At 43.6% G+C, this 12,080-nt stretch overlaps 1 protein-coding gene across 2 annotated transcripts in view; it reads left to right on the top strand.

Moving 5' to 3' along the window:
- Positions 1 to 12,080, top strand: part of dtx1 (deltex 1, E3 ubiquitin ligase) — a 74,090-nt gene that overhangs the window by 29,325 nt on the left and 32,685 nt on the right. For both annotated transcript variants that reach the window (XM_012866277.3, XM_012866276.3), the window contains exon 3: positions 10,076 to 10,823. In XM_012866277.3, coding sequence (XP_012721731.1) covers positions 10,076 to 10,823 — 748 coding nt within the window. The remainder of the gene's footprint in view (positions 1 to 10,075; positions 10,824 to 12,080) is intronic.

Raw genomic sequence — 12,080 nt, 5'->3', positions numbered from 1 at the left:
GTCAGTGGTTCATTGTCCAAGGAACTACCAAATGGCCTATAAAGTCATGTAGTTGGAATAAGCCTACTGCTCGCAGATAAAATGAGATCGCAGATAATGCTGAGGGCTGGATTACAAGTACGACCCATTCTACGTCCTTAGGGTTTGATAAGGAGTTGGCCCACTCTTTGTAGCTACAACAGCTTTATCTCTTTTGCGAACGCTTTCCACGATGTCTGCGAGTGTGTTTAAGGTCAGACAGTAATGATGGGTGACATGACCTGGCTTATAGCTCGTGCTCTAATTCTTCACAAAGGTGGCCTTTCGGGTTAAGGTCAGATCATCAGACTCACTCGTCCTTGTTCAAATGGACCTTGCTTTGCATGCTGGTATGCAGTGATGCTTGAACAGTCATCGATAATTTTTTCCCCAGACCAGGAAATTGTCCAAACCGTCTTTGTGTGCTGCATTACAAAAAAAGCAGGCGAACATTACCCCCGGGAAAAACAGCCGCGGACTATCTTACGCCCCACTCCGCACTTTACGCCGGGCATAATGCAGTCAGGAAAGCACTGTCCTCAAAGCAACCCAGCTTTGCCAGACATTGAAGACGAATTTGTCGGTCCAGAGTTCATGTCTCCAGTGGTCTAAAGTCCAGAAGTGGCGTGCTTTACACCACTGCCTCTACTGGGCGATGTAAGGCTTGGTAGTAGCTGCTCAGCCGCTGAAACCCGTTGGACAAAACTCATGTGAAAGGTACACAAAGTTGATCTCTGCACCTGTTGGCTGTGCTCTGTGTGTTCTGCGCGGCTACGCTGCTGTTGTTCATTAATGTTTTCACGTTGTTCCTAATGGTTGACTGTAGAATATTTAATAGGTGTGACCCAATTTTACAAATGGACCATTTTAGTTTTAATTCTCACTGGAAAAAACTGTTGAGTACTGAACCTGTTACCAAGCCTCTCTTTATAGTTCGATAGAAAATGCAGCAGAATGTTTTAATACGATCAACGGGAGCCCCTGGGAAGTGGGAGAGGTTTGTCAATTATAAGGATTTATGATGAGGCTTGATCCGAGCGCAGCGGCAGTGGGGCGACCTAGAGCAATGAATACAAGGTGATGTTTTTCACCCGACACAGATCTCTCATCTCTATCCAAAAGCTGAGCGTTGTATCTGCGAGAGCAGGATGGGGTCCAGTGAGTGACAGAGTGGAAAATGTGAGGAATGGCTCAGTGTGACAGCCTTGGTTGGGATCCAGAAGAGACTGGAGGGAGGAAAGCAAGCGTCAGCAGCAGATGATGAGTACAGGAGGAAGACTGCTGGTGCTGTTCTCAGGGAAAGGACTAGTACAGTAGTTCACATGTGGACACAAACCCACCCACCCCCATCTTGCTCATTCTTCTGTCAGCGGAGGCACTTGCGTGACAACGACATCTTGCCTCGCTGTGACAACACTCTTTCTATCTGGTGCATTGTGCCTTAGTAGTTCTGGTAAAACCTGTGGATAGATTCCAGTAAGAGAGTTTTTTTTTTTAGCATTGTGCCTCAGGTGACCATGGGACAGACCCCCTAAATGTGTGATCTAGGTTCTGTGGAACAGTAATGCATTTACTTTCCTTGGTAATTAAAATGTAACAATTTAAGGAACTTCAGTACATTTATAAATACATATATTAATAATGTTAAAGGGATCTAAGATTATAGACGTATAATCCCCCTTTTTCTAGGAACCCTGTTTTTTACATCATTTTGAGGAAAAAATAACTATTATGCATTCTTTTATTAGTATTTTTCTGGTCTGGATAACTGTGGGAAAATAATTTATTTGTGAAGTTTATTGTTTTTCCAGTTTAAAGTTGTAATATTTAAATGTTCCATCTATCCATCCAACCATCCAATATTTGAAATATTTGCCCCCCAAAAACCATTGTGAACTTTTGTAAATGCCACAGATATACACAGTCGTAAAAAAAAATCGGGGGAAAAAAACTTTAAATTAAGTAAGCTTGGAAAGTCCAGTCTTCAAAATCTCGAATTTTGACATGAAAAATGTGGAGGAAACCTGAAGAAAAAGCATTAGAGATCAGCTTTGAGAGCAAATTACCCCCTCAGGCCGCCTGCTGCATATTTTCTTTCAGAAGGAGCAGTAATTGTGCATCTGTTGTAAAGGCATCCAATATTATTATCTGTAAAGTATCATTTTCCCAATCTATTTACTTCCCCAGCAGTATACCTCTAAGGGCAGTCAAGGATGTTGCAATTTAATGATGCATGTCCTTCCCTTTCAAAGACTAATTCCCTCACTTGCAGGCAAAAACAAAGCTATTAGGGATGAGAGCTGGAATGGCTTCTCCTTTTTCTGCTCCAGCTAAGATGTGAAAGGCCAATCGAGCCCACCCTGAACCCGCCTGGTTCTGTTTGGCAGCGGGGTGAGAGTCCCGCGGCGAGGTTCGATCGCAGCAATACATCACACAGCTATTCCTCATCTGGAGGAGACCGTGCTGGTGTTGGGGAAAAGGACAGCTGGAGGACATTGTGGGAGTGAGGGAGATAAGTGAGGCAGGAAAGATGGCTGCCGCAGGCACAGAAGGTCAGACAGGAAGTAGCCACTCTTGCTTGGTTTCCTGTTAGGAAGAGCGGGAAGGGTCACGGGGAGAACATCAGCGGCTCAGACCAGACTTTTTGGTGGGGTGGGGGGGGGGGGGAAGTGCAGTGTTTACATGACAGTAAATTACAGGATATAATAGGTGGCAGAAGTTTCAGAACGAATGTTTGGATAAAACTTTCCACATATGGTCCCAGGACTGCCGTGTTGTTGTGGCCTCTGCTCTCTCCTCCTAACAATCCCCGATCAGCAGTTTTACACAGTTCCTGCTGTAGAATGCAAGCATGGTGACTCTATTTCTCCCTAACCAGGCCTTAGCTCTCAGTTTTGGATTTAATACAGCTGGATGCATTAGTAGCAGTAGCCTTTTAGTTAAAAAATAAAAAAACCTTTTTATGTTTTTATGTGTATTCCCTTTAGAGTGCATATCCTTAACTTAAATCTGAGATTATGCTAGACTGTTAAAACTTCCAAATCCAGCATGTTCCATGAGAGAGAGAGAGGCTGTCAAAGCTTCAAAGTACAAAACGGAGCACCTTTGCTGTACTCAGGTTAGCCTTCCTATTATCTGCCTAAAAAGTCTTGCTCTCTTCTTACATCTCCAACATTTCAAGCTCCTCACTGATGCTCGATATAGCTACCAGTCTCCTATATTTAGTAGCAGCCTCCCCACGCAGGAGGCCGTTGTCATTGTCCCTGGTGGTGCTGGAGCATGGTGCATGATCTCATCAGAAAAAGGCTGCAGTGTTGCCGTAGGTTTCTGATGGTCAGCAGTACGGCGGAAAATCGCCCAGGTTCAGTCGCCCGCCGAGTTGCCGCTGCATCTTCACTCAGAGGACGTATTTAAGGTGCCGCTGGAGACGGAGCAAGATGTGGCAACACGCAGACTATATAACCGCTAACTCTGCGCCATTGCAGGTTTGTGATAGCTCTTCTTACACATGAAGAACTCATCGTTGCCGGTTACAGATTTTACAACTTCTTGTTAAGAACTTTGAAAAGAGAACGTGTTTTTCCACATAATTAACGGCACAATCCAATGAGCAGAACGCCCCCCAAATAGAGAAAAATGAAACGCTTTGGTGCAAATACTCTCTAATAAAAAAAGTCTTCATCATAGCTGGCAGTGTTTACATAATCAAACTCTTTTCAACCTCTTGTATTAAACTTGAACCCCTTTTTGACACTTTGATTTTCTTCATAATTACTGTGTGGGAGGCACACAGAGGAAGCACTAAAATCTTTTTTTTTTCTTATTCTTCGTATGTATCATGCAGGCCTGTCTACTGACATTATCGGACAAAATGTTTCAAATGTTAACTCCTCTAAGCCTAACCAGGGACTGGGCTTGGAAATAAGCCCATCGCTTAGAGGGCCTGCAGACAGGACAACGGTTACTTTTAAATTGTAACATTGTTTTTACGTCTTGTATCTGCTCAGATAAATTTGAAACAAGTGCCGAGCCATGTTTTAAAAGCGCTCCCCTTGGCATTTCTGAGTCCTCGGTCCCATGTAAGAGCAAGAATGCCTTCTGTGAAACGTTACAGGTGAAAGTGCTGATGTAGTACGTTGCTGATTACAGTACTGGAGGCAGAAACCGGTTTACTTGTGTTCTTGACAGAACGTCAAAATGACTGACGCCTCTGCGTATGTGCTGAGATTGGTCTCGGTCCAGCCTCCCGCAGCATCACTCAGCGGTTCGTGACGCGGTCGTTTAGTGTCGCACAGATTTCATTTCATGGGGTTGGTCACCTTCTTGTTTTGTGCGTGTTATTACTTTGAGTTTCTGCCTATGCCCAGGGATGGGGAATCATGGCACAAATGCATCACAAACGTGTTTTGTCAATCTTGATCACTATTTTATCATAAGTTTGCAATGTGAAATCATAGTCCTGAAAGAGTTCAAGGCCGGAGAAGATTCCGTTTGAATCTAATTTGACAGGTTTTAACAAAGAAAAACTTAGGAACAATGAAGAAAATTAAATAAAATTAATAAAATAACACATGATCTTTATAGACAATACCAGAATCTTTCTCATCTATCATCAACATGTATTAATCCTTTATGATTTAACATTGTTATATCACCTAGCCATAGCTCTGCCCCAGTCTTCTTTCTTATCGCCTCTCACTCTCATCTTTCATCTTTCATTCTTTCCTTTCTTCTGACTCCATGTATTTTTTATTGGAAAACAGGTGAACTCACCTGCTGCCGTTTTAATATGAAAAGAAACCAGATTGGTGAATGTTCTATTAAGCTCTGGTGTGTTTGCACAACTGGTTAACATGTTTAACCAGTATAGTTGACACATCATTTGTCGTCATTTGTAGGGGATCATCTGAAAGGGCATGAAAGTGCTATTAGGAATCTTCCGTCTCGAAAATGGACAAATGCGTTTACTGTTTTCCAGATTACTGTTTGTTTGTTTGTTTACCTGTCGGGCAGGAAGTGGTTAAATCCAGGAGTCTGGGACTAGAAAATCAAAGTTATGCTCAAAGCAAACACATTTCACCATCCTTAAGCTTGATTTCAAACTTACAGATTTCCTCTGTCAGCATATCACTCCGCCAGACTGCGTCAACAAGAGGCTCACAATATAGTTCCTAGCAGATGCTATGTGTGTGCAGCTTAATATGATTATTACATAAATAAACCCTAACATGGGTAATCTTTTCTAAACTAACTTTATTTTATGGCACATTCTTGGCTTCTAATAGGCTGCTTAGCTGTGTGAAGCCAAGATTTTTTTCCCCCTCATTCTTTGTCAAAATCATTATGTAAGACCTTTATATAATCTGTATAATTAATATCAATCATTGCTTGGCAGTTTTCTCAAACACAAAGAGAGCTGCTCTCATGCAGTTCGCCTTTTCCTATCAGTAATTTAATGGAGGTGGGAGGATTCTAGTGAGAGTCTCACAAAGGCTGTCAGACAAGAAAACTGGATGTCCTAGAGCCGGGGTGCCCAAAGTGCGGCCCGGGACCATTTTGGGGGGTTGCACAATATCCCCCACCCACCCACATGTCCATTTAGAGGATCAATAAGTAAGAAATTTACTGTAAAATTAACCAAAATCATTCTCATTTGTCACTCGGGATGGTAGTAACAATCCCTATAAATAATCGGTCCTCTCCATCAACAGTGTCCTATGCTATGTTAACTCCGCAGGGAAATGCCACCCAAATTCATTTTTTTCCCCAAATGAAACCCAGACCCGTCTTTTTCACAGCAGTGTGAACGGCCCAATTCCGATCTATTCACCCCCCAAAAAATCTGATTTATGTCGCTTACAGAGGTGGTACTAACTAAGATATTGGATATTTTTTAAAGCAAGGTCATGTCGCATTTTATTCGTCTCTCACTACACACACGGTAGCAGCAGTTAGCGCTCCGTAAAAGACCGTTCTTAATAGCTATGCTGCCTACTTATTAAGTTTCTTCGTCTAGCTATGATGTGGTCTTAATATTGTCGGCTCCTATTGTGCAACAGCTTTATAAATTATCAGCATTTTTTTAATTTTTTTGAGTTTTTTTTTTTTTTTTCAATGAAGCTTTATTGAACACTTCTAGAAACAATTACATTCACCATTACTTTCACAAACAGCGCGCTGCTGTGTGACGTCTCCTTCTGTTATCTCTGCATGCGCGTCGTTTTGCGGTCTTGAACCGTTCAGACAGAAAAATGATGCCAGTCGCATAGTTTAATAGTAGTATGAATGACCGGACCACCCGAAAAAAAAATAAATCTGATTTCAGCAAAAATCGGAATTGAGCATCAAGACCTGCAGTGTAAATGTAGCCTTAGTCTACAGGTATCATTATTACTTATTGCAAATTTGGCCTTCCTGCATAAGCATTTGATGCAGATGGACACATTTTGTCATTTTTAGATGGAGATTTTCTCTGAAATTTGATGTCTTATTGCAATGGAAATATTAGCAAATTTTGTTCCGTATGTTTTTTTTAATACTGTGAAAGTTTTTTTTTTTTCTTTGTACTGGAAACTGGTACCACAACTTTTACTAAAGAACAGACTTGGGCATTTGTGTTCTTAAAATGTGCCAAAATGCAGGAAGCTTTATTCTAAGAAAGGCCGATCATATTCCACTCATATTGTCCCACTAGGACTTTAAATTTGACAAATTTTACCCTTGTGGCACAAGGTTTGGACAGCACTGCTGCAGAGCAATAAAGTCCATCCATCTTCTATACCCAGTTATCAGGTCAGCAACTCAGCAGGATGGATGAATTTCTCCACCGTCGCATGAAGAGGAGCTTTTCATTAATGTGACTAAGCGAGCTACTCCTTCAGAAACTTCTGAGCTGTGTATAATTAACATTCTAATCAAAGATTTCCTGTCAGAGGTTTACGTCCACTCATCATTGCCGGTAATGTCATGTTCATTTTGGGCTTTTCATAATGTGGCTGAACCATTTTTGTGGCACTTGCTTGTTTTTTTAAAACAAGAATTGGGAGTACAAATTTGAGTTGACTGTGGTCATGAAGTGGTGGCACACCATGAGAAGTTTTGTGCCGACCGGGTGACGCTGCATGCACTTCCTCTTTCAGCCATCTTCTGTTGACTTTTCAAAACACCAACGTGAGGTTATGGTATCTGGCTGCAAAAGCACAATAAACTGAAATAATACTATAAAAAGATTTTAGTTTTTTTTTAACTTTGAATTAATTTGATCAATCGCTCAGCCCTACGCTTCAGGTCAGGGCTTTAGAAACACCATTAAGGAAGCCTGTAGTAAGCCTTGCAACGTTTTTGGGACAATTTATACTTGGGGAGGTCAAATGTTTTCTGTGATGAGGAGGGGAAATGAAAATGAAGCTTTCAAATTCAGGAACACTCAACCAGCAGCAAAGCACGGTGAAGGCTACATTATGCTGTGTGCATATTTTGCTGCCAGTTCTATTATTGCATTGTTGAAAGTGGATGACCTGATAAGGACAGAGGGCTACGCAAACCGACAGCTAGACTGTTGAAACCTGGATAATGGTAATGATCCCAGATCCCAAACACACATCAAAATAGATTTTTGAGTGGATAAAGCAGGCATTAGGTCACTGTATTTGTCTGGGTGAATCCAGTATCTTATTTAGGATTAAGACTCTGGAGTTCCCTTGACCTCAGCGCTATTGAAAAATGTATTGCATATCCAAAAAAAAAAAGCTGGTCTGAGTCAGGAAACCAACCAACTAACTAAAATGAGTTCTGCCAGCGTTCAGCCAGATTTAAAATTCTGGGTATGTATAACTTGGACCTTTTTTGCATTTGAGGCAATCCACAATAAATTTAAACCTATCCCCCAGTTTTTAACAATCGTTGCATTAGTACATTTGAAAAAGATTGGCATCATGAAAAAAAAGAGTGATTCAAACGCTTCTTTAAAATTCCTGAATGAATACGACTAGAGCTGCATTTCGTCAGCAAAGGAAGAGCCTTTTGCTTCCCCTTTTGAAGAGTAGAAGGTAACTGTTGGACCTTATAAAGGTCAACCATAATATATGGTCACGTCCAAGTCACGCATTTCTGTCAGAACAGCTGAAGCTTAAACAGCCCTTCAAAAAGAAACACTGTTCATCTCTCCTCACCATAACTGGGTGTATAAATTGAGCTTGGGGAATAAGCACCTGCACGGGATCCATTATTCATGGAGTTTGTACAACACCTGTTTAGCTGTTGATTTTTGCCACAACCTCGCAGTCATACTTGTTATCTAACTTACATTTAATATATTTGCAGAAAAGCCATAGTGAGGAGAGGAAGAGGAACATCTCATAGCTTCCTCTTCTACAAAGCAGAACATTCAATGAACGCGCGTGTGTGTTACCATGTAATGCATTTCAAAATGTATTGCGTGCTGTTGTTAATTTTGTCTTCTGAGAAAAAGAAGAAATTAATCCAGCGAGCGATGATCAAGCACTCGGGCAGACGCTGAGAGGTTTGTGCATGGATGAGCGGATGGAGATGTGACAGACACAGGCAGCTGGCTGACTAGTCATCTCTGAGTACGACAGTCGGACTGAAATTAGCCACCAAACTGAATCCTTTAGCGTCAGACTGCAGGACACAATCAAGGTCAGAGTCGCTGTTTCTGCTGATGCAGTTTATTCCCCCGCGCCGGCGCCAAACTTGGCAAATGAGGGGGTTACCGCTGCCCAGCGGCCCTCATCAGCCCATGTCAATCCCACGTCTAGTCATTCTCCGCACACACTCCCGTTGCTCCATTATCGCCGCGGCTCTCCCTGGCATGGGACTGTGCATTTAGCCGTTAAATTAGCCGGGGGAGGAAAGGGGTGACGCTTTCTGCCGGAGTGCCTGGATACCTTTGCTGATGTGTGGTGTGGAGATGGATAGGCTGAGGTGTCCTGATTTCCCATGGGACTACAGTAATTGTGTTATAATGGAGGCGGGAGCTGAGTGCCCGTCGGCGGGGGGGGGGGGGTACATGGGCACCAAGCCGTCTTGTCCCAAAGTCCCCTTCCACCCTGTCATCCAGAAAAGGAGTGCAAACTCATAAAGTGAGGGATTGTGGATATGACGTCTGTTTTCCTCAAAGGCCACGTTTCCACTCTTATGTGAAGTGGCAGCTTTATGAGGGTGAAGAATTTTATCAGTTTTTACACCAATACTCGTTCTCCCCTCAGGGAGGCAGAGAAGTGTTGGCCCTCGTTTCCATCAGTGTGTCGGGTTCTTCTCAACACTGGAACAGTTTTTGTTTTTTGATGGTCCTGAAACTTGAAAACATTTGGCCTCGAGGATATGCCCGCACCATGTATGGGTATAATAACCATGTTTAAAAAAATAACACTGAATTTACACAAAAGGTCGAAATAAGCACACTTATTTCTAAACAAAATGGCAAAATTGAACGCAACTACTGGTAAAATTATATATAACATACTTAAAGTGAGGATAATATCATACCGAAAATATAGTAATTATTTTTAATTTATCCCATAGACTTAAGCTGGTGTTACTTAATGAGTCGGGTCATTTGCTTGTAGTCAACTACCTGACAGATGTGCTGCTGTGAACCTGCAGACTTTAAAAACGACGTAAACTTGATAATACCGATGGTTTGCGCTCTTTCAGTTTCCACACCATGTCTCCTTGACCAGCATTGTGCAGCAACAGGTGGGGGAAGGGTGGTGCTGATTCTTTTTCTGGTTTAAAAGTGTGTGGGGGGAAAAAAAGATCCTTAGCAGTTTTTCAAGCTGCTGACTAGCAGTGTGCAGCAGCGGGTGTATTTATGCTCCATACAGCTGGAGGAAACTCTGGTTTCCCCCCCTCAATATTAATTTAGACAAGCATGCAATAGAAAACAGGAATCACAGGAGGAGAAAAAGTTGATAAATATATGCATTACACAGCAGAAAGGCACAAATGGGACCTTTGAGAGAGGAGACTCACTGTAAAACCAAAGTTCTTGTCAGGAAGAAATGTTCACGCACTTCTCCCTGCTGTTTCCTTGTAGGCACCATGAGGCCAGTGCAGAGGAACTTCTACGAGCCGTCATCGGCCCCAGGCAAAGGTGTGGTGTGGGAGTGGGAGAACGACAACGGCTCGTGGACGCCGTACGACATGGAGATCTGCGTGACCATCCAGAACGCCTACGAGAAGCAGCACCCGTGGCTGGACCTGACCTCTCTGGGCTTCTGCTACCTCATCGACTTCAACAGCATGTCCCAGACCAACCGGCAGAGCCAGCGCAAGCGGCGCCTCCGGAGGCGCATGGACCTAGCGTACCCGCTCATCATGGGCTCCATTCCCAAGTCGCAGTCGTGGCCCGTGGGCGCCAGCTCTGGCCAGCCCTGCTCGTGCCAGCAGTGCATCCTGGTGAACAGCACAAGAGCCGCCTCCAACGCCATCCTGGCCTCCCAGCGGCGCAAGCTCTACGGAGGGGCGGCTGGCAACCCGGGCGCCACAGGGACCCTCGGCGGAGTGCGGCAGAGCAACACCTTCGCCGGGACCTCCCTGTGGTCCCCGACGTCCGGCTTCGCCAGCGCCAACCACAACAACATAAGCGTGGGAGGTGGGCAGCCCAAAGCTGAACAGGTGCAGTCGCCGCTGTCTTCTGCCAACTTCCCCGGTTCCCCCGTGATGCCGACGCTTTCATCCTCCCACGGTCACCACGCGCTCACCATCAACGGACAGAACAACCTGAACCGGCCAGGCACCCAGCGCATTTCCATGGGGACCACCCGAGGAGCCATCCCGCCAGGGTAATGACGTTTGCTTGTTTCCTCCTTCAGATTGGCTGAAGTTTACCGCAGCCTCCGTGTCGTGTTACCGCCTCAGCATAAAGCTCAGATTCAGCTGAACCTTAGCGAAACTTCGACATTGATTGGATATTTAAAAAGCAGCGTGTTTGCTTCGCAAAGCTTTACGCTGAATGTGTTGGATTTTCTGTACTTGGTTTCTCACTCTCTTCACTTCCTGCTCTGCTGATTTATGACTGCTCTCCTTTACATGCTGATCAATGGATGTGCAAAGGAAAAAAAAAAAAACTTGAGCTTAGTCTCGTTTTCTGCATGCCAGAGTCCTTCCACTCCTTCCCCGTGTGCGTCTCCTCCGTAATGAGCTTATGTTGGTCCCAGTAGGCGTGAAATACTGCAGCTTTTCTGGATCATTCTGCTTTGAACTAATTTGTTGCTATCAGGGTGCGCTTTGGTTGTTAAGTCACTTTGACGCTAAGGGGTCCGACTCTGCATGAGGGGGGGAAAAAACGTATAATGTGTTTTTCAACAGCGTTCTTGTTTGGCTGCGCGTCGTTTGTGAGTCATGGATGTGGACCGTCTGATGGGTAAAGTGTGAAGAGGGCACCGGTGGAGCTCTATGGAAGCCTGTTTGCCATGAAGGCAGAGCTCCAGTGGGGAAGAATGAATAATGGATCAAGGGAAAATCAGAGCGCCAGCGTGGTGCTGACCTCAGAGAAAAGACGCCAAGAAAAGGATGATTGTTCGCGCTCAAAGAAGTACTTGCCCCCGATCCTGTTTTTTTTTTTTGTTTTTTTCAATAAACTAAAACATAGGAAAGGAGAAGCTCCTTTGGCTTTGTTGCCTGACAGAAATGAAAAGCAAGCATCCTCCATACTGCAAGCAGCAGTTTTGCCTTGGAAAGCAACTGTGCTCAAGAACTGGGTTTCTTGAATTAAAGAGACAACACAGTTTACTTTAAACTATTTTTATTGTTTTAGTTACAATCATTTATTACTATTATTATACGATTTAGCTCTTATATAATACTATTAATGAGGAATATCTGATATTATGGAGAGTTGGCAATTACAAGGTGAAGTTTGTTTTTCGTTTTTTTGTTTGTTTTTGGGGTTTTTTTGGGGGGGGGGGTGCAGCATTGCAAGTAGTTTATTTCCTGCCCTATTATGCAACATTTAAGGTGTAAAATTGCACCGAGATTTATGGAGTCGTTGGCTCCAACCACAGTTCATCTCTGCTGTGCTTTTTTCCTTCCACTCAATT

This window comes from Fundulus heteroclitus, chromosome 12 (assembly GCF_011125445.2).
Source record: "Fundulus heteroclitus isolate FHET01 chromosome 12, MU-UCD_Fhet_4.1, whole genome shotgun sequence".
Classification (NCBI taxonomy): domain Eukaryota; kingdom Metazoa; phylum Chordata; class Actinopteri; order Cyprinodontiformes; family Fundulidae; genus Fundulus; species Fundulus heteroclitus.
Note: the sequence above shows the minus strand (reverse complement) of the source record. Positions and strands in the feature narration are given on the sequence as shown.